The sequence below is a fragment of the Myotis daubentonii genome, chromosome 12 (assembly GCF_963259705.1).
Source record: "Myotis daubentonii chromosome 12, mMyoDau2.1, whole genome shotgun sequence".
NCBI lineage: Eukaryota > Metazoa > Chordata > Mammalia > Chiroptera > Vespertilionidae > Myotis > Myotis daubentonii.
In genome coordinates, this window is record NC_081851.1 from 6,709,687 (window position 1) to 6,728,123 (window position 18,437).

Below are 18,437 nucleotides of genomic sequence, written 5' to 3' on the forward strand. Positions count from 1 at the left end.
TGAGTGACACAGCACACGCGCATGAGTGACACAGCACACGCGCATGAGTGACACAGCACACGCGCATGAGTGACACAGCACACGCGCATGAGTGACACAGCACATGTGAATGAGTCCAGAAGTTGCTCTTCTTTGCCACTCAGATGGATCAGGGGTGAGAGGGCTTTATGTTCATGCGGATTAGAGCACTATTTGAACTCTCAGAAGGAAAACAAATACATGAGAATGAAATTCTCGTCTGCGGGGAACAGCTGCTCGGTCCTCCAGCAAAGCACCTGTGACCAGCAGGCCTTGCCCTGCGGCCGGCAGGCCAGGAAGCGCGGACTAGAAGCATCCGCCTCAGGGGGAAGGGCTTAGACAGAAGCTCTGCCCAGTCCGGCCTTGCTGTCCTTTGATGTGTAGAGGCTTGTTTCTCAGGCTTGTATCTTGGCTGCTGACTCTTGCCACCGTCTTTCCACTTTGTGTGTAGCTGTGAGTCCATTCATTGCTCCAACCATTATGGCCCAGATGGTCCCTCCTTCCACTGGCCCAGAGTAAGGTTCTGTACTTCAGGTCGGTCCTGCCCTAAGGCCAACGGCAAGGAGAAGCTGAAAATACCCCTCCTCTGCTCCCAGGCCTGTGTCCTGGCGAGGTGCTCAGCCAGCTCATCTGCCAGAGGGGACCGTGCCCACAGGACGAGAGTACAGGCTAACGTGGCTCCTGTTCCCCATCCGGCCTTCCAACTCGCTTTCTGTGCTCCAGAGCTAGTGGGTGAACATGGAGCAAGAATTACCTTCTTTACAGAGAAATATTTGACAAAGTTAAAATTGCTTGTTTCTAATGAAATAATATTTATTTTATTGTGAATATATATATAAATGTATATGTACAATACAGAGTAGACATGATAGTCCATAGCCACCAGTAAAAGTGGACACATTTGCTAATGCTGGTGACCACTAAGAAAGCCGTGGGAGTGTGCTGAGCGTCTGCAGTGGCTGGAGAATCCCCTCTCCCTCTGTCCAGTCCAAGAGACCAGAGGCCCAGCCCCAGGGCCGTCCCAGGGGGCCGAGCACCGTCCACTTTAGATCAGCCCGATCCGGCTGTCTCTCTGCTCACCACGCCCAGGTCGCCAGTGCCTCGGCTGGGAGCTCCTCCCAGGGGCTTCTGTCTTACTGTCTTCCCAGCGAGAAAGCCCTTGAGATAACCCTGAGGTGGCCCCAGGGGAGCCCCGTGGGGTTTTTCATGGGCATGTGGTAGCGCATGCGAGTCCAGAACCTGGAATTGGGAGGCGCCGACTTGAGGCCTCTCCAAGTGACTATGGGCAAAACCCGGAGAGCCTTCCTCACCAGGTCAGGTAGGGATTCTGGCTCTTGGAAGGGACAGAACTTGACTAAGATGAGCTTCAGCGTCTGATCATCCAAGGCAAGACTCACTGCTGCTTGCAGTTCAAAGACACTGGGTCCGTTGACATAGTTGGGGCTTAAGATGAAGACTCCTCTTCTACTTTTCTTGATAATGCTCACAATGTCTTCCGTGTACACTGGAAAGAAAGGATTTAATTAATTACACTCTTATTGCTAAACCTGGAGTCACAATAACCCTGGTTCCCCCAGACCTACCCAGAGGTTCCCTTCCAGGCAGAGCAGACTGCTCCACTAACCTCACCAGCTACCGCCGCCCTATCCACAGCGGGGATACACCCTACTGCCCAGCGCCTCAACCTGCAGTTCTCCCTGCATGCTGTCTCCTCAAAGGCCACTCCTTTAGGAGCAAAGCTTGTGGAACAAGGGGCGGGATCAGGAGCGCAGGCCGTCCAGCCCCTTGGTAGATCTGAATGGAGAAGGCAGAGGCCTGGCCCAGGCTCCCGTAGCCCGTGGCCGGTGCTGCGTTGGTGGCCGGCAGCGTCCCCCATGGCAGGGGCCACCCAGTGGGAAGAACAGGGTCATCCTGTGAGGTGCCAAGGAAGCTCTGTCCTCTCCCCTGGGATGGAGGCTCACGTGATAGACACGTGGCTGCCCAGGTGTCTGAAGCTCACAGCCCTCCCAGCGGGGCCAGCCCCAGCGGCGAGGGGACAGATTGGCACTGACCGCCCCTTTGAGCTATCACACCTCAGGCGGGCCGGGCCTACCTCCTCCCGGAGCCACGTCTCTTTCAAGCAAACACAAGGTGTAGCCATATTTGTTTTCCAAAACCTCGGGGAACAGCTTCAAGGCCAGGCAGTCCTCACTCACGGGCGAGGCGGACTCGCTCTCAGAGGCGCTCCCCTTGGCGTAGGAGATGAAAGCATCAAACTCCTTTTTATCTGGAGAGAGGATGATAGCAGTGTAAGCCACGCACACCTACCTGTGATCCAAACATATGGCAAATGCGTGTGAAGCAGGGTGTGGGGTCATCACTGAATCAATGACAAAAAATAAAAGCAGCAGCCAGTCCATTTCAAACCCCACTGGGCGTGTGCCCTTGTCAGCCCAGGAGCCGCGTGGGTTCACTTTCCGAAGCTCCGGGCCTCTGTGGTGGCCACGTGGGCCCCGCGCGCCACGTCCTGCTCGGGAGGAGCCCCACGGCCAAAGCCCCGCGGACGCTGGCAGGTCGCAGGAGGTAGCAGATCAGAAAGCTGGTGCCTGGCCTTTAGCAGCACGGATCAGCGCCCGTCCTCCTCCTCCAGGGGCTCTGCAGCTCTGGCACTTGTCCCAGGACAGGTCTAGGTCTCCAGTGCCTCCGTTGACAAAGGATTTCAAATGCACATTCATGACTGGGCCACGCTAACCAACTACCTGGAGTGGCAGGAAATCTCCAGGTGAGCCCCTGGCTTGGGGTCGGACACACTGGTGCTCTGCACGGGCCAGCGGTCACAGCTACAGGGTAGCCACAGCACCAGTGCCCTGCGGGCCTAGGGGCCTCTAGGGAGGAGGGAGGAGCGGGCCTGGAGTCAGGGGCGGGCACCACGCAGCCAGGCGGGGAGCTGCTCCAGGCAGCCAGTCCCCCAGGCGGAGCAGGACGCTCAGGTGTGGCCGGCAGGTTCCGCTGCGCAGTTTCATGTGGAACATGCCACAGTTGTCCCAACTCCTTCCAAGCCCAGCAAACTAGGACTTTTCTATAATCGGGAAACATTATGGATCTTGGGTAATAAAACTAGAGCGCGGAAGAGTTAGACAACCTGTTAGACATTCACAATGCGACATTCTAAGCTTCTGTGTATCATCACCAGCATGAAGGAAACATTTTGCTGGAAAGCCCCGGGTTGGCCAGAGCGGGCACTGACTGGCTGTGCCCAGCCCGTCCTGCCCACACCAGGCTCCTGACGTGTCCGTGGCAGTGAGAGGAGCGTGGTCACAGAGAAGGCTCCCGCCCACCGTACAAGCTGCAGAACCGCAGGACAAGCAGATTTTAGCAGAAGCTGAAGTTGTCAGAGAAACAAGACTATGACCAGATATTGGCTTAATTCAAGAAGGCTGACCTTCGTTTTAAATGAATCTCAGCAGCCTGCTTGCCTAAGGGTTTCTAGTGCGTGTCTCAGTGAATGGTCTCAGGGAAGGTGAGGGAGCTTTTCACTTACGGCTCCTGGAGACCTGACAGCCCTCATGGGTGGCTGGTGTGGGGGAGCACTGTGGGGGCTCCTGCCAGGTGAGAGCTGGACCGGGTATGGGGGCTCCTGCCAGGTGAGAGCTGGACCGGGGTGTGAGGGGCTCCTGCCAGGTGAGAGCTGGCCTGGGGTATGGGGGCTCCTGTCAGGTGAGAGCTGGCCTGGGGTATGGGGGCTCCTGTCAGGTGAGAGCTGGCCTGGGGTATGGGGCTCCTGTCAGGTGAGAGCTGGCCTGGGGTATGGGGGCTCCTGCCAGGTGAGAGCTGGCCTGGGGTGTGAGGAGCTCCCAACAGGTAAGGGCTTGCCCGGGTGTGGGGGCTTCTGCCAGGTAAGGGCTGGCCCGGGTGTGGGGGCTCCCCGCAGGTAAGAGCTGGCCTGGGGTGTGGGGGGCTCCCCGCAGGTAAGAGCTGGCCTGGGGTGTGGGGGGCTCCCCGCAGGTAAGAGCTGGCCTGGGGTGTGGGGGGCTCCCCGCAGGTAAGAGCTGGCCTGGGGTGTGGGGGGCTCCCCGCAGGTAAGAGCTGGCCTGGGGTGTGGGGGGCTCCCCGCAGGTAAGAGCTGGCCTGGGGTGTGGGGGGCTCCCCGCAGGTAAGAGCTGGCCTGGGGTGTGGGGGGCTCCCCGCAGGTAAGAGCTGGCCTGGGGTGTGGGGGGCTCCCCGCAGGTAAGAGCTGGCCTGGGGTGTGGGGGGCTCCCCGCAGGTAAGAGCTGGCCTGGGGTGTGGGGGGCTCCCCGCAGGTAAGAGCTGGCCTGGGGTGTGGGGGGCTCCCCACAGGTAAGGGCTTAAGTGCCGGCCTGGAGGCCAGCAGAGGGCTGTGTTCTCTCCAGGCAACAGAGCTATTTGCTAAAACTACAAACATTCTAACCCTGGGCCCATGGACCAGAGAACACAGAAGCGGCCCTCTGTTCGGGAGTGGACGGCACTTGGCCGACAGCACGGGGCCTGCAGCTCACACAACGTCACACCCGGGACGTTCCCTCCACCATCAGGCCCCTGGCTGTACAGGCGAGGCTGACGAGGCCACACTAAGGGGCCCGCCCAAGCTCCGCCCTTGCCGAGCAGTGCCATGGGCGAGACTGTCTGGCTGGGGGCTTGCCGGCCGGCTTCGGCTTCCCCGCGAGGTAGCAGCGCAGGGGCTGCTCTAAGGGCCGCAGCTGTGCTCGCTCACCCCGCCCGCGGCCTCCGGCGGGGAACCAACCATAGTCCCAGGGCTGGGTCCCGCACCGAGTTCGCGGTCAGCAGGAGACCGTGTCAGGTCCCACCTGTGTGAGCCTCATGGCGGACACCCCGCTGGAGTGAGGAGCCCTGCGCCCTGCGCCTCCAGGTGCAGCCGCCCTGGTGGCTCGGCGGGCAGGTTGGCGTCAGGCACACCCGTTTCTGGGCTCCTGTGCCTGAGCCAGTTCCAGAGGGACAGTCCCAGAGCGGGCGGCCCTTACCCCCGAGCGTCTCGTCCTTGTCCTGGCAGGTCCGGCACAGCAGCACCACCTCAATCCAGTACGTGAAGAGCAGCGCGCCTGCTGCCAGCGCGCCTGCCAGGGTGGCCACGGTGCCCAGGAGGACGTACAGGAACACCACTGGGGACGGAAGGGGCAGGAACAGAATAGATTGGGGACCAGCTACAAGGGTAAGAACCATGGCTCCTGCTCTGTTAACCTGTTAACGGGGCGGTTCTGTTCTGCTCAGAGCAGCTCCTGGCTGGGAGCTGCACACCCAGGGCACGGAGCTCATATGGGATCGCAGTCCGTCCTCTTCCGAGAACTGCGTGTCACTATGGAAAGATTTGCAACCTCCTGGCACCTGGGCCCGGAGGCACTTTGTCCCGGAGGCACCTGCTCTTTGCAACCCCAGCCCCTGTCACCTGTAATCTGGTCCCAGGGCGCCCAGAGGCACCCACCCTCCGTGACCGACCCCCCTCAGCCCGCATGACTTGTAACCTGTAAGATTATCCCGTGCCCACTCCCCCATGCCTGCAATCCCTACTTCCCCACAGAGCCGTGTCCTTCTACCCAATGTAAGCCGCCGGCTTATGGGGCAGAGCAGGTGTTTGTGGGTGACCGGCTGCTCTCCCTGCTGCCGCCGGCAGGATTGGAATAAACGCTCAGCTAGGATTCCACTCTGTCTCTGCAATTGGCTCAAGTAGTGACCGGCCGCCGGACCCCTTGGTTGTCTGGTTACCGGGACACAGCGCCGTGAGCCAGTGCACAGCGCCCGCCGCTGCGCCCATCCACAGCGTCTCCACCCTGTTATCCCAGCAGCATGGCCGCCACGGGAGCTTCCTCTTGAAGGCTGAGATGCATCAGCCACACCTGGAGGGAGGTCCTACACTGAGTGGGGAGAACTGGGAAGGGGCAGGTGCTGGGCAGGGCGCCTGGGAAGTGATGGGAGCCACTGTTACTTCTTTTCCGCGGGAACGGTCCCCGGGGCTCTGCACCCTCTCACTGCAAACCAGTTTCAGGTACAGTCATCCCCACTGAAACCTACGCTCCCTGTGGCCAGGAGGTGCGTCTGGCGCACCCTCCATGCACCTAGCATAGGAGACACCCCTTTATATAGTGCCCACGGGCCAGAGCCAAAGGCTGTCTTATTGAAATCCCGTGAGCAGCCAGTCTGCTGTTCTAGAATCATTATTAACTGAATGAATGAATGATATCGCTTTCATCTCTGAGCTTCATCTCAAAAGAATTAAAAGCGATTTCTCACTGGAATACCCATCCAGCTCTAAAGGGCTGTGGTCTGTGATATACACATACCCCCGGACACTGAGCAGAAGCACTTTCTCCCCCCTCCAGGCTCCAATACCTGACCATCACGTTTCCTGGATTCAGAAGTCAGGAGAGGAAAATGAGAGAGGGACGAGGTTCTAGCACAAGGCCTTCGCATGGAGCTCGCATAGGTGTTTGTGGAATGAGTGGGAGAATGAATGATGGGCTTTCCCGACACAGCCCCAATGTGCCCGGTATCGGTTAAGGCGACCAGGTCTGGATCACTGATAGGAAACTTACTAGTGTGTGGTCTTGGTCAGAGTTTTGAGTTAAGCAGCGAAGTGCACAGAAGGCTGTCTACCAGCATTGTCTTGCTGCTCTCACCACAGCACTATTGCTAGGAAAAGCCTGGCCCGCAGGGAGGCAGCTGTGCCCGGCCTACCTCCCTTCCTCCGCCTCAGCTGGAGGGGCTGCGTGCTGTTCCCCAGCGAGTTCTGGGCGAAGCAGATGAACGTCTTGTGCAGGTCACTCTGGGTGACTCTCTCCAAGTGGACGGTGCGCTGGATGACTTCCGCCTCCACGGTGGGTTTCACGCTAGGAAAGGAGGAGACATCACAGCTGCCCAGGACGTACGATGACACCCATTTGCAGTCTCGGGACCATGCGATCGCCAGCATCGGCCTCTGCAGAGCTGGGGCAACCAGCAGGAGGTGCCCAGCTTCACGCGGCCAGGAGGCTCGAGTTTAAATGATGAACCTGCTAAGCCTCAGAGCGCTGAATCTCAGGTGTGATTCGCCTGTGGGCCTCAGCTGGCCTCGCTCACTCTAAGCCTTTCCCTGAAAAGATGCTAACAAGAATTTATGAACATCTACGACTTCCGTGGACGGCTTACTCTGTATCAGGCCGTCTTAGCACAAACGGGGGTTACGGATCCCTCCACTCTGCATCTCACAGGAAGCCCACAGGTGCGGCATGAGTGTCCTAACTTGGCTAGCAATGCAGATCAGGCACAGAAGGCGAGCCCATGTTCACGCAGCCAGACGTGGGACCTGATTCCTGGCCTGTGCCCTTGCCCATCCAGGACCAGCCAGGAATGGGGGTCTTTATTTCCTCACAATGTGGATTCTCTAAAGTTGCCAATCTTGCCTCTGTCCTCACCCTAAGGAATCTTGTTTACACGAGTGATATTGTAGGGGGTGTTGCTTGGAGACATCAACACTGACGCTTCCCCACAGAGCGCTTCTTGCTGCCGGAGACTGCTGAGGTCTCACCTGCCCGTCCGCCCCTCACAGGGGCTGGCAGGGGCTGCAGGGGGCACCGTGGCGCTCCCACACTCACACTGCCCATGGGTGGGAAACACCCACACAGAGGGCATGTGAGGTCAGAGCACACCCTCTCTCATACTCAGCTCCCTTGAGCTTAGATGCAGTATCAGCTTAATAGGGGACCCAATGACTTTCCTTGTGTTAGAAGTTCTTGCTAAATCTGATTACTGCTCCAAAAACCTGTCCTTCGTTATATTTGTTTATGGAAATGTTTTATAAATCAGAGGCGTGCTAACCCACAGACTGGTGCTGTGGAACAGATCTTAGAAAGACGAGGAACTATATCTTTTAGCGACAAGCCCTGCAGATTGGCCCCAAGCCCTAATCTCCAGGGGCCTGTGTCCAGCTCTGTGAGGAGCTGGATAGATGTGAATGGCTAGAGATTTCCATTTTATGAAGCAAAACTGTCTTCGCAGTTCATTCTGGCCACTAATTCAGGTCTGTGCTCTTGAGAGCAACAAAGTCTAGAAAACAGAGTAGCTTCCAAGCATTTCAAGACAGACCGCCGCTCAGGCTCCCTTCCCAGGCTGCACTGCTGCCCTGTCCTCACTTCACGTAAGTTTTGGTCAGATCCCTTGGTCATGCAGCGTTTCCTCATTTAGTACTTTCTGGCTGTAATGACTCTGGAGACCTGGGTATGCTGAGTGGGCACCGGGGAACGGGGGCTGGGGGACAGCATCCCCCCATTTGTCGGACACGCTGCTTCTGTTCCAGCAGCCTGGGCCACTGTCTGTCCCCTTGTCTGCGTGATGTCTAAAGCAGCCACAGCAAACTGTTGCTAAACATTGAACTTGAAAGCCACTTAAATACTTCGCTCCATGGCCCTGCCCGAAGCCGCATTTGGCCCAGGGTTAAAGTTAATGTGCACTTTGACTTTCATTTTCACCACTAGCTGGCGCTCCTGGCACACTGTCTGTGTGTGTGTGTGTGTGTGTGTGTGTGTGTGTGTGTGTGTGTACACCTCCGTGTGCACATCACAGAGGTTTCCGAAGATGAGAGCACGCATTGTGGGCTGCAAAGAATATTGTCCTCTGATGTTCTCCTTACCTTCCCCCTTCCTTTGTTGGGATTTCCAACTCCTGACCAGAATCTTTGCTGTACCATCTCAGCACTGGTTTGAAGTGCTCTTCAAAGCCAAATCGTGCCGTGCAGTTAAGAGTCAAAGGTTTTCCTGCAAAAGAAGGGGCCACAGTATATAGGAGGGCAGTGAGGACGCTGTCCGGCGCAGCAAGAGACCTGTGGACATGGCTCCCTGCCCTCAGGCCGCAGGCACAGCAGGGCCGGGAAGAGCTGCCCGCCCGCCTGCTTGCCCGCCCACCTCTAGGCAGAAACATGCACACAGCTGCGCATCTGCAGTGGCAATGCTGAGATCGCAAACATGGGCTATGATTTTTGTTGTTTGTTGTTATTGTTATGAAAGAATGTTTCTATCAATTAAAAGATTTTGTATTATAAATGTGTAATAAAGTATCAGCTATTTTTTAAAATTTTTTATTGATTAAGGTATTACAAATGTGTCTTTATCCCCCATTGTTCCCTTATCCCCCCAATCTTGCCCTCACCCTCACCCCCTGTTGTCTGCATCCATTGCTTATGCTTATATGCATGCATACAAGTCCTTTGGTTGATCTCTTCCCCTTACCCCCACCCTCCCCTGCCTTCCCTCTGAGGTTTGAGCATCTAATCGATGCTTCTCTGTCTCTGGGTCTGTTTTTGTTCATTGGTTTATGTTGTTCATTATAGTCCACAAATGAGTGAGATCCTGTGATCTTTATCTTTCTCTGACTGATGATTTATTTCGCTTAGCATAATGCTCTCCAGCTCCATCCATGCTGTTGCAAATGGTAGGAGTTCCTTCCTTTTTACTGTGGTGTAGTATTCTATTGTGTAGATGTACCACAGTCTTTCATCCACTCATCTGCTGATGGGCACTTAGGCTGTTTCCAGATCTTAGCTATTGTAAATTGTGCTGCTATGAACATAGGGATGCATATATCCTTTCTGATTGGTGTTTCTGGTTTCTTGGGATATATTCTTAGAAATGAGATCAAATGGAAGTTCCATTTTTAGTTTTTTGAGGAAACTCCATACTGTTCTCCACAGTGGCTGCACCAGTCTGCATTCCCACCAGCAGTGCACGAGGGTTCCTTTTTCTCCACATCCTCACCAGCATTTGTCATTTGTTGATTTGTTGATGATAGCCATTCTGACAGGTGTGAGAGATACCTCATTGTCATTTTGATTTGCATCTCTCGGATAATTAGTGACTTTGAGCATGTTTTCATGTCTCTTGGCCTTCCTTATGTCTTCTTTTGAAAAGTATCTATTTAGATGTGTTGCCCATTTTGTGATTGGGTTGTTTGTCTTCCTTTTGTTAAATTGTATGAGTTCCCTGTAAAAGTTGGAGATTAAACCGTTATCAGAGATAACATTGGTAAATATGTTCTCCCATGCAGTGGGTTTTCTTGTTGTTTTGTTGATGATTTCTTTTGCTATGCAGAAGCTTTTTATTTTGATGTAGTCCCATTTGTTTATTTTCCCTTTAGTTTCCATTGCCCTAGGAGCTGTGTCGGTGAAGAAATTGCTTCAGCATATATCTGATATCTTGTTGCCTGTGGATTCCTCTAATATTTTTATGGTTTCCCGTCTGACGTTTAAGTCTTTTATCCATTTTGAGTTTATTTTTGTGTATGGTGTAAGTTGGTGGTCTAGTTTCATTTCTTTGCATGTGTCTGACCAAGTTTCACAGTACCATTTATTGAAGAGACTGTCTTGACTCCATTGTATGTTCATGCCTCCTTTGTCAAATATTAATTTGAGCATAGTGGTTTGGGTCGATTTCTGGGTTCTCCATTCTATTCCATTGCTCTATATGTCTGTTCTTGTGCCAGTACCAGGCAGTTTTGAGAACAGTGGCTTTGTAACATGTACGTAGAGCTCGGGAAGTATGTCTCAGCGCTGCGGCTGATGCAATGGTGTGAGCACACTCCAGCATGACATGCTTCCTCGGCACACCAGGAAGTAGCAACGCCTGCCTGAACGAACTCCTAGAGCCACGTGCACAGTACCCCAGCCTTTCAGCCATTGGTTGCCTGTAGCAATGTGTCTCCCTCTGATTGGTCCCCTCATGCTATATATACCCTGTAGTTCCACAATAAAACAGATCTGTGTCACTGAACCTGGTCTCCGGAGTCGTGCATGCAGATGCCCTAGCGCGTTGGGGCTCCGTCGTCCTCACCCCCGTGGGACCCCCTGCTTCAGTAATACAGCTTGATATCTGGTATTGAGATTCCCTCCTACTTTGTTCTTCTTTCTCAGGATCTCTGCAGCTATTCGTGTTTTTTTTTTATTTTTTTTTTTATTCCAGATGAATTTTTGGAGAGTTCTTTCTAGATTTGTGAAATAAACTGTTGGTATTTTACTGGGGAGTGCATTGCATTTATAGATTGCTTTGGGAAGTATGGACATTTTAATGATGTTGATTTTACCAATCCATGAACACGGTATGTTCTTCCATCTGCTTATGTCTTCCTCTAACTCTTTTTTCAATGGCCTGTAGTTTTCCAAGTACAGGTCTTTTACCTCCTTAGTTAAGTTTATTCCTAGGTAGCTTAATTTTTTGGTGCAATGGTAAATGGGATTGTTTTTGTAATTTCTCTTTCTGTAAGTTCACTATTGGTGTATAAAAAATGCCATAGATTTCTTGGCATTAATTTTGTATCCTTGCCGGAACCGGTTTGGCTCAGTGGATAGAGCGTCGGCCTGCGGACTGAAAGGTCCCAGGTTCGATTCCGGTCAAGGGCATGTACCTGGGTTGCGGGCATATCCCCAGTAGGAGATGTGCAGGAGGCAGCTGATCGATGTTTCTCTCTCATCGATGTTTCTAACTCTCTATCTCTCTCCCTTCCTCTCTGTAAAAAATCAATAAAATATATTTAAAAAAAAATTTTGTATCCTGCTACATTGCTGAATTTGTTTATTAAGTCTAATAATTTTTTTGAGGAGTCTTTAGGGTTTTCTATGTACAGTATCCTGTCATCTGCGAATAATGACAATTTTACTTCTTCTTTTCCAATTTGGATGCCTTTTCTTTCTTCTTCTTGTCTGATTGCAACGGCTAGTACTTCTAGTACTATGTTGAACAGGAGTGGTGAAAACGGGCATCCCTGCCTTGTTCCTGTTCTTAAGGGAAATGGTTTTAGTTTTTGACCATTGAGTATGATGTTGGCTGTAGCTTTGTCATATAAGGCTTTTATTATGTTGAGGTGTGATCCTTCTATTCCCACTTTGTTGAGCGTTTTTATCAGAAAAGGGTGTTGGACTTTGTCAAATGCCTTTTCTGCATCAAGTGATATGATTATATGATTTTTGTCTCTCAATTTGTTTATGTGATGTATCATGTTTATTGATTTGCAGATATTGTACCAGTCTTGCATCCCTGGAATAAATCCCACTCGGTCATCGTGTATGATCTTTCTAATGTAATGCTGGATCCAGTTTGCTAGGATTTTGTTGAGGATTTTAATATCTATGTTTATCAGGGATATTGGCCCGTAGTTCTTTCTTTGTGGTATCTTTATCTGGTTTGGGGATTAGGGTAATGCTGACTTCATAGAAAGAGCTTGGAAGTATGCCTACCTCTTGAATTTTTTGGAATAGTCTGAGAAGGATTGGTTTTAGGTCTTCTTTGAATGTTTGGTAAAACTCCCCTGTGAAGCCATCTGGTCCAGGGCTTTTGTTTGCTGGAAGCTTTTTGATTACTGTTTCAATTTCATCAGTACTTATCAGCCTATTCAGTTTTTTTGATTCTTCCTGATTGAGTTTTGGAAGCTTGTATTTTTCTAGGAATGTGTCCATTTCATCGAGGTTGTCCAGTTTTTTGGAGTATAGTTGTTCGTAGTATTTTTTTTTTTTTTTACAATCCTTTGTATATCAGTAGGGTCAGTTGTTATTTCACCTCTTTTACTTGTGATTTTGTTTATTTGGGTTCTCTCTCTTTGTTTCTTGGTGAGCCTGGTGAGAGGTTCATCAATCTTGTTTATCCTTTCAAAGAACAAGCTCTTGGTTTCATTGATCTTTTGTATTGTTGTTTTGTGTTTGTTTGTTTTTTTTATCTTTATGTCATTTATTTCTGCTCTGATCTTTATTATTTCCTTTCTTCTGGATACTGTGGGCTTTTCTTATTGCTCTCTTTCTAATTCTTTAAGTTGCAAGGTTAGATAATTTGTTACCAGTTTTTCTTGTTTTTTGAGGAAGGCCTGTAGAGCTATGAACTTCCCTCTCAGGACTGCTTTCACTGTGTCCCATAGATTTTGGATTGTTGTGTTTTCATTGTCATTTGTTTCCAGAATGCTTTTATTTCTCCTTTGATCTCTTTGGTAACCCAGTCATTGTTTAATAGCATGCTATTTAGCCTCCAAGCGTTTGATTTTTTTCATTGTTTTTATTGTAGTTGATTTCTAGTTTTATGCCATTGTGATCTGAGAAGATGCTTGTTATGATTTCTATCCTCTTGAATTTGAAGAGACTTTGCCTGTGGCCTAATATGTGGTCTATCTTTGAAAATGTCCCTTGTGCACTGGAGAATAATGTATATTCTGTGGCTTTGGGGTGAAATATTCTGAAGATGTCCATTAAGTCCATCTGATCTAGTGAGTCATTTAGGATTGCTGTTGTTTTTGCTGATTTTTTGTTTAGAGGATTTATCCAGTGGTGTCAGTGGGGTATTAAAGTTTCCTACTCTGACTGTATTGTTATCAATCTCTCCCTTGATATCTTCCAGAAGTTGTTTTATGTATTTGGGTGCTCCTGTATTGGTGCATATATGTTTACCAGAGTTATATCTTGGTGAATTGCTCCCTTTAGTATTAAGGCCTTCCTTATCTCTTGTTATAGCCTTTACTTTGAGGTCTATTTTGTCAGATATAAGTATTGCAACCCCAGCTTTTTTTTCATTTCCATTTGCCTGAAATTTTTTCCCCCATCCATTCACTATCACTCTGTGTGAATCCTTTGTTCTGAGGTGGGTCTCTTGCAGACGGCAAATATATGGGTCATGTTTTCTTATCCATTCAGCTACCCTATGTCTTTTGATTGGTGCATTTAATCCAATTACATACTTGTTTGTTGTAATTTTTAGTCTTAATGTTTGTGTTTCTTCTTGCCTTTCTGTGTCTTCCTTTATTAGCAGTCCCTTTAGCATTTCTTGCATTGCTGGTTTGGTGGTAGTAAACTCTCTTAGCCCTTTTTTGTCTGTGAAGCTCCTGATTCCACCTTCAATTTTGAATGACAGCCTTGCTGGGTATAGTATTCTTGTATTCAGTCCCTTGCTTTGCATCACTTATATATTTCATTCCATTCCCTTCTGGCCTGGTGTGTTTCTGTTGAAAAATAAGTTGATATTTTAATAGGGGCTCCCTTGTAAGTAATTTTCTGTCTCTCTCTGGCAGCCTTTAAGATTCTTACTTTCTTGTGGGTGTTTGCCAATTTAATTATGATGTGTCTTGGTGCTGGTCTTTTGGGGTTCATCTTTTTGGGGACTCTACGTGCTTCTTGGACTTGCATAGTATGCTTCTTGCCAATATCAGGGAAGTTTTCTGTCATTATTTCTTCAAACAGGTTTTCTATTCCTTGCTTCTCTTTCTCTCCTTCTGGTACCCCTATTATGCACATATTGTTGCATTTTGTGTTGTCCCAAAGCTCCCTTAGGCAATCCTCTTGCTTTTTAAACCTTCTTTCCAGTTGCTGCTGTGCTTGTGTGTTTTTTCTTACCTTGTCTTCTAATTCGCTGATGCGGTCCTCAACATCTTGTAGTCTACTGTTTAAGCCTTCCATTGTGTTCTTTATTGCAACTATGTCATTCTTCATTTCCTCTTGGTTCCTTTTCATGTTGGTGACATTCTCATTCACTCCTTATAATTCTCATTGAGTTGTGTGTATTTGTCATCCAGCCATTTGAGCATGCTTATTTTCATTACTCTGAATTCTTTCTCTGATATGTTGCTAGCCTCAGTTTCATTTAACTCCCTTTCTGGTGATTCTTCTTTTTCTTTCCTTTGGAGATTTCTTTATTATCTTCCCATGTTTTGCTGTAATGTTTTAATTGTAGATCTGATTGCTTTGCTACCCAGGTTCTTTTGGGGATGATGCTACTGGTGTGACCTCTCAGGTCTCCTGGGCTTGGTAATCTAGTGTAGCTCCCTACTTGAGCTATTTGGGTTCCCTTGATGTAGGCCTGTGAGCTGGAAAGGCACAACTGCGGTGACTAGAAATCAGCAGCAGCCGTGGAGGGGGGTGTCCAAATTTTTGCTGTCTTATGCCCTTGGTTGAAGTTGTGTGTGCCCAATGGGGATTCACAGTGGCACCCAGGAACCGTCTGTTGGGGTGATGGGGCTCAGGAGGTCTGCACTCTGGAAAGGCGTGACTATGGTGTCCAGAGTTCTGTAGTTGTAGGGTGGGCAGACTCAGCTTTTGCTGCTGCCTCCATGGTTGGATACACGTGATCCCAGCAGCAGTTCACAGAGGCACCTGTGGTGCATTTGCCAGCAGGGTGTACTGACACACTCTGAAGGGCCTTGACGCTGAAGCCACAGAATTGCGGTGTCTGTGGGCAGGTACCCCAGAAGAGGGAATTCAGCATTTCTACAGCCCAGCAGTGCACCCCTGTTTGCATAAGTGCATGCCCAGCGGGGGCTCACAGAGGCACCCAAGGGCTGCCTATGCCACGGTGGGCTTGGGAGGCTTGCACGCTGGAAAACCATGCCCCTGTATTGTCCAGAGTTTTGCAGCTGTGGGGCGGGCAGGCTCAGTGTTTGCTGCTGCGCCTGTGGTGGATAGGCGCGCGCTCCCAGGGGCAGCTCACAGGGGCACCAGCTGAAGCGCTTTGAAGGGCCCTGGCACTGAAGCCACATAATTGAGGAGTCTGTGGGCAGGTATTCAGGATGAGTGAATTCAGAATTTCTACTGCTGGGGCAGGGGGGTATGGGGGAGTGTGTCCCTGTTTGTCCAAGATTGCACCTAGTAGGGGCTCACAGGGCTCCCATGAGTGTCCTGTGGATAGATGGGCTCTGGGTGCCTGCTCGTTGGAAATGCACGACTGTGGCAGTGCCTTTGCCAGCACAGAGTTCTGACGCACTCTGAGGGCCCTGGTGCTAAAGATGTGCGGCTGGGTTGTCTGTGACAGTTATTCAGGAAGAGGGAATTTGGAATTTCTACTGTGGGGCAGTGCGCCCTTGTCTGTTCAAAATCACACCCAGCAGGGGCTCACACCGGCATCCAAGAGCAGCCTGTGGAGCGGTGGGCTCAGAGGCCTGCGTGCTGGAGGTTTGCCACTGGGAGGGGGTGGCTGCACTTACTGCTGTGGGAGCAGTGCTCCTTTGGAGGTGGAGGTCCCAGGTCCTCAGGTCTGTAGGTGGGGCAGCAGGTTTTTGGCTGGAGTGGCTGCCTGGTCGGGGGCCACTGTCTGGGTGGTGGTGCTGATGAGTTCCTAGAAGAGGCCTCTCTCCCCTTCAAGATGGCGTGGGCTCCATGCCCGAGCCCCGCAGTGCAGGGGATGCCCGCAGTGGTGGTAGTCTCTCCCTGTCCCAGAGAGCCTGGTCCGCCAGCCCCTGCTGTTCCTGCCAGATTTAACCCTCACTCACTCACACACACACACACCACACACTCCCCTTTCACCCCCTCACTCGCTCACTTCCTCTCCCTCACCTCCGTCCTGCCAGCTGCTATCTTCTAGTCTCCAGTATCAACTATTTTTCAAAAGGGCATTATCAGAACCAAATTCCTTCCTTATTTATGTTTATTTGTTTATTTTTATTTCTTTTTTATTGTTGACACCATTCCCCGTTTCTCCCCACCCCACCTTTGCCCACTGGCACCAGCTCCCAGCACCCCTCACAGGCCTTCCCCTCTGTTGTCTGTGCCTATGGCTACAGTAGCTTTTTGGCTACTCTCTTCACATGCGCTCGTCAGTCCCCTCCCCTGACCTCAGTCAGTCTGTTCTGTGCTTCCATTTTGTCCATCAGTTTATTTTGCTCATTAGATCCCACACATGAGTGAGATCATAAGGTGTTTGTCTTTCTCTGACTGGCTTACTTCACTTAGCATCATCCTCTCCAGGTCCATGCACTTTAAAAACAACTGGGTTTTTTTTTAAATGAAGGCTGGTTTGGTCAGAGCACTGGGGCCCCCGTGTGGTCTGAGGGAACAGAGGAAAACGTGAAGTGTGAGCACTGGCTCGGGCTCCAGTGCGGAGCTGAGGGAAAGGCGACGGGCATCTTTCTAACCAGCACTTACATGCTCAGCAAACGGCATGAGCTGACTGTGCACGTCATTCAACGACATTATTCAGACATTTCACTGCTGTGGACCGTGCACGATGGATGTGCACGGATGTGATCACATGAGCCTGTCTCCCCACTTCCTCCCGAGAGCTACCCCGTTCGCTCTGCCTCGGCCTCAGTACCCTAACCATGGGGTGCACAGAGACTCCATTTGAAAGCTCATCTTTGCACCTTACGAATGCTTCTCTCCTAGTCATACTTTAAATTCGCTGGCACCATATGTAACTTTGTTATTTTTTAATTACATAATTTTTGTTCTTTCTTTTGTCCTTCTATTCTTGTGTTGTTGCCCATATTGCGATTCCTATAATCAGGATACTGATACCCCACCTAGCGGTCTCTTGCCACAATTCAGCATTTGTTTTCACATTTCTATTAGAAACAGTTCATATTTTAAATAATAATTATTTTGTTGAAGCAACCAGTACTTGGTTTTAAACAGTGCAGCTCGTAATTGGCTGTTTGGTGAGATGTAGATGCTAGTGAAGCTGATGAATGAAATGGACGTAGAAAAGCCATTGGCCCTTCTGCCCCAAAGGAGACACCGCTTTGGGAAACACATTAAGTGAGCAGGGACGGTAACACTCTCCTACAGGTACCTCAAGGGCCAGACAAGCACCTACTTTTTATAGGTTAATGCCACTCAAGTTGGTAAGTTGGTTATATTTATAGACTTCACTAAGCCGAAGTGCCTACTATACACGCAGCTGTTCCTGGGTAAGAAAGAGTGTGGCCCTATTGATCATGTCAAATGCTCAGCCCCCGAACGGACGCCAGCCCCGATTGCCCAGGTTGGGAGGTCAGTTCAGTTTTGCCTATTTACAGACTTAAAAGCTGAAGCTTTGGTTAAGTGACTGTATGAGGAGACAGCACCAGTCAGCGGCTGAGTCCAGATCCACATCCAATTCTATTTGGCTTGAATGCGACTCTCTTTTCCTTATATCACATCACACTTGGACGTGCGCCCAGAATCCCAATATCCGCCCAGGGTGACAGGCACCCGTCTTACCCAGCTCCACTTCCAGGGTGTCCCTGACCGGCTCCAGGATGTCCGGCTTGAGCGTGGTGTTTCTCACTGAGGAGGAAAAGCAGAAGCATGATGCAGGGGAAGCTGCAGCTGCGCGCTGAGCGTCTGCACGCGCGGTCACACTGAAAGCTAAATATTTTGGAGCTGCCTCTGCAGATTTTATTCACATTCCAGAGGCTAGGACTCGGGTCCCACGTGAAAAGCAAGCTTCCACAATGACTGTGACATCGGGGTGCAGGTGCTGGCAAAAGAGTAGTTTTTTATAAATCCATGTCTGCCTGCGTGAAATTTTCTTGCAGTCCATGGGGTGAGGCTACATACTGGGATGAGTGAGCAGGCTGTGCAGGCTGTTCTGTGCTGTGCTGTGCTGTGCAGGCTGTGCTGTGCTGTGCAGGCTGTGCTGTGCAGGCTGTGCTGTGCTGTGCTGTGCTGTGCTGTGCTGTGCTGTGCTGTGCAGGCTGTGCAGGCTGTGCTGTGCTGTGTT

General features: G+C 50.7%; 1 protein-coding gene across 3 annotated transcripts in view; it reads right to left on the reverse strand.

The window, feature by feature from the left end:
- Positions 1 to 226: 226 nt before the first annotated feature.
- Positions 227 to 18,437, reverse strand: part of IL18RAP (interleukin 18 receptor accessory protein) — a 31,603-nt gene continuing 13,392 nt past the window's right edge. For 2 of the 3 annotated variants that reach the window (XM_059658852.1, XM_059658854.1), the window contains 6 exons: positions 17,936 to 18,001; positions 8,636 to 8,759; positions 6,706 to 6,857; positions 4,998 to 5,135; positions 2,111 to 2,284; positions 1,078 to 1,522 (listed from right to left, as the gene is read on the reverse strand). In XM_059658852.1, the coding sequence (XP_059514835.1) occupies positions 1,152 to 1,522; positions 2,111 to 2,284; positions 4,998 to 5,135; positions 6,706 to 6,857; positions 8,636 to 8,759; positions 17,936 to 18,001 (1,025 nt within the window). In that variant the 3' untranslated portion in view covers positions 1,078 to 1,151. Of the gene's footprint in view, positions 744 to 1,077; positions 1,523 to 2,110; positions 2,285 to 4,997; positions 5,136 to 6,705; positions 6,858 to 8,635; positions 8,760 to 17,935; positions 18,002 to 18,437 lie in introns of those variants that run through there. The other variant, XM_059658853.1, reaches the window with a different exon arrangement.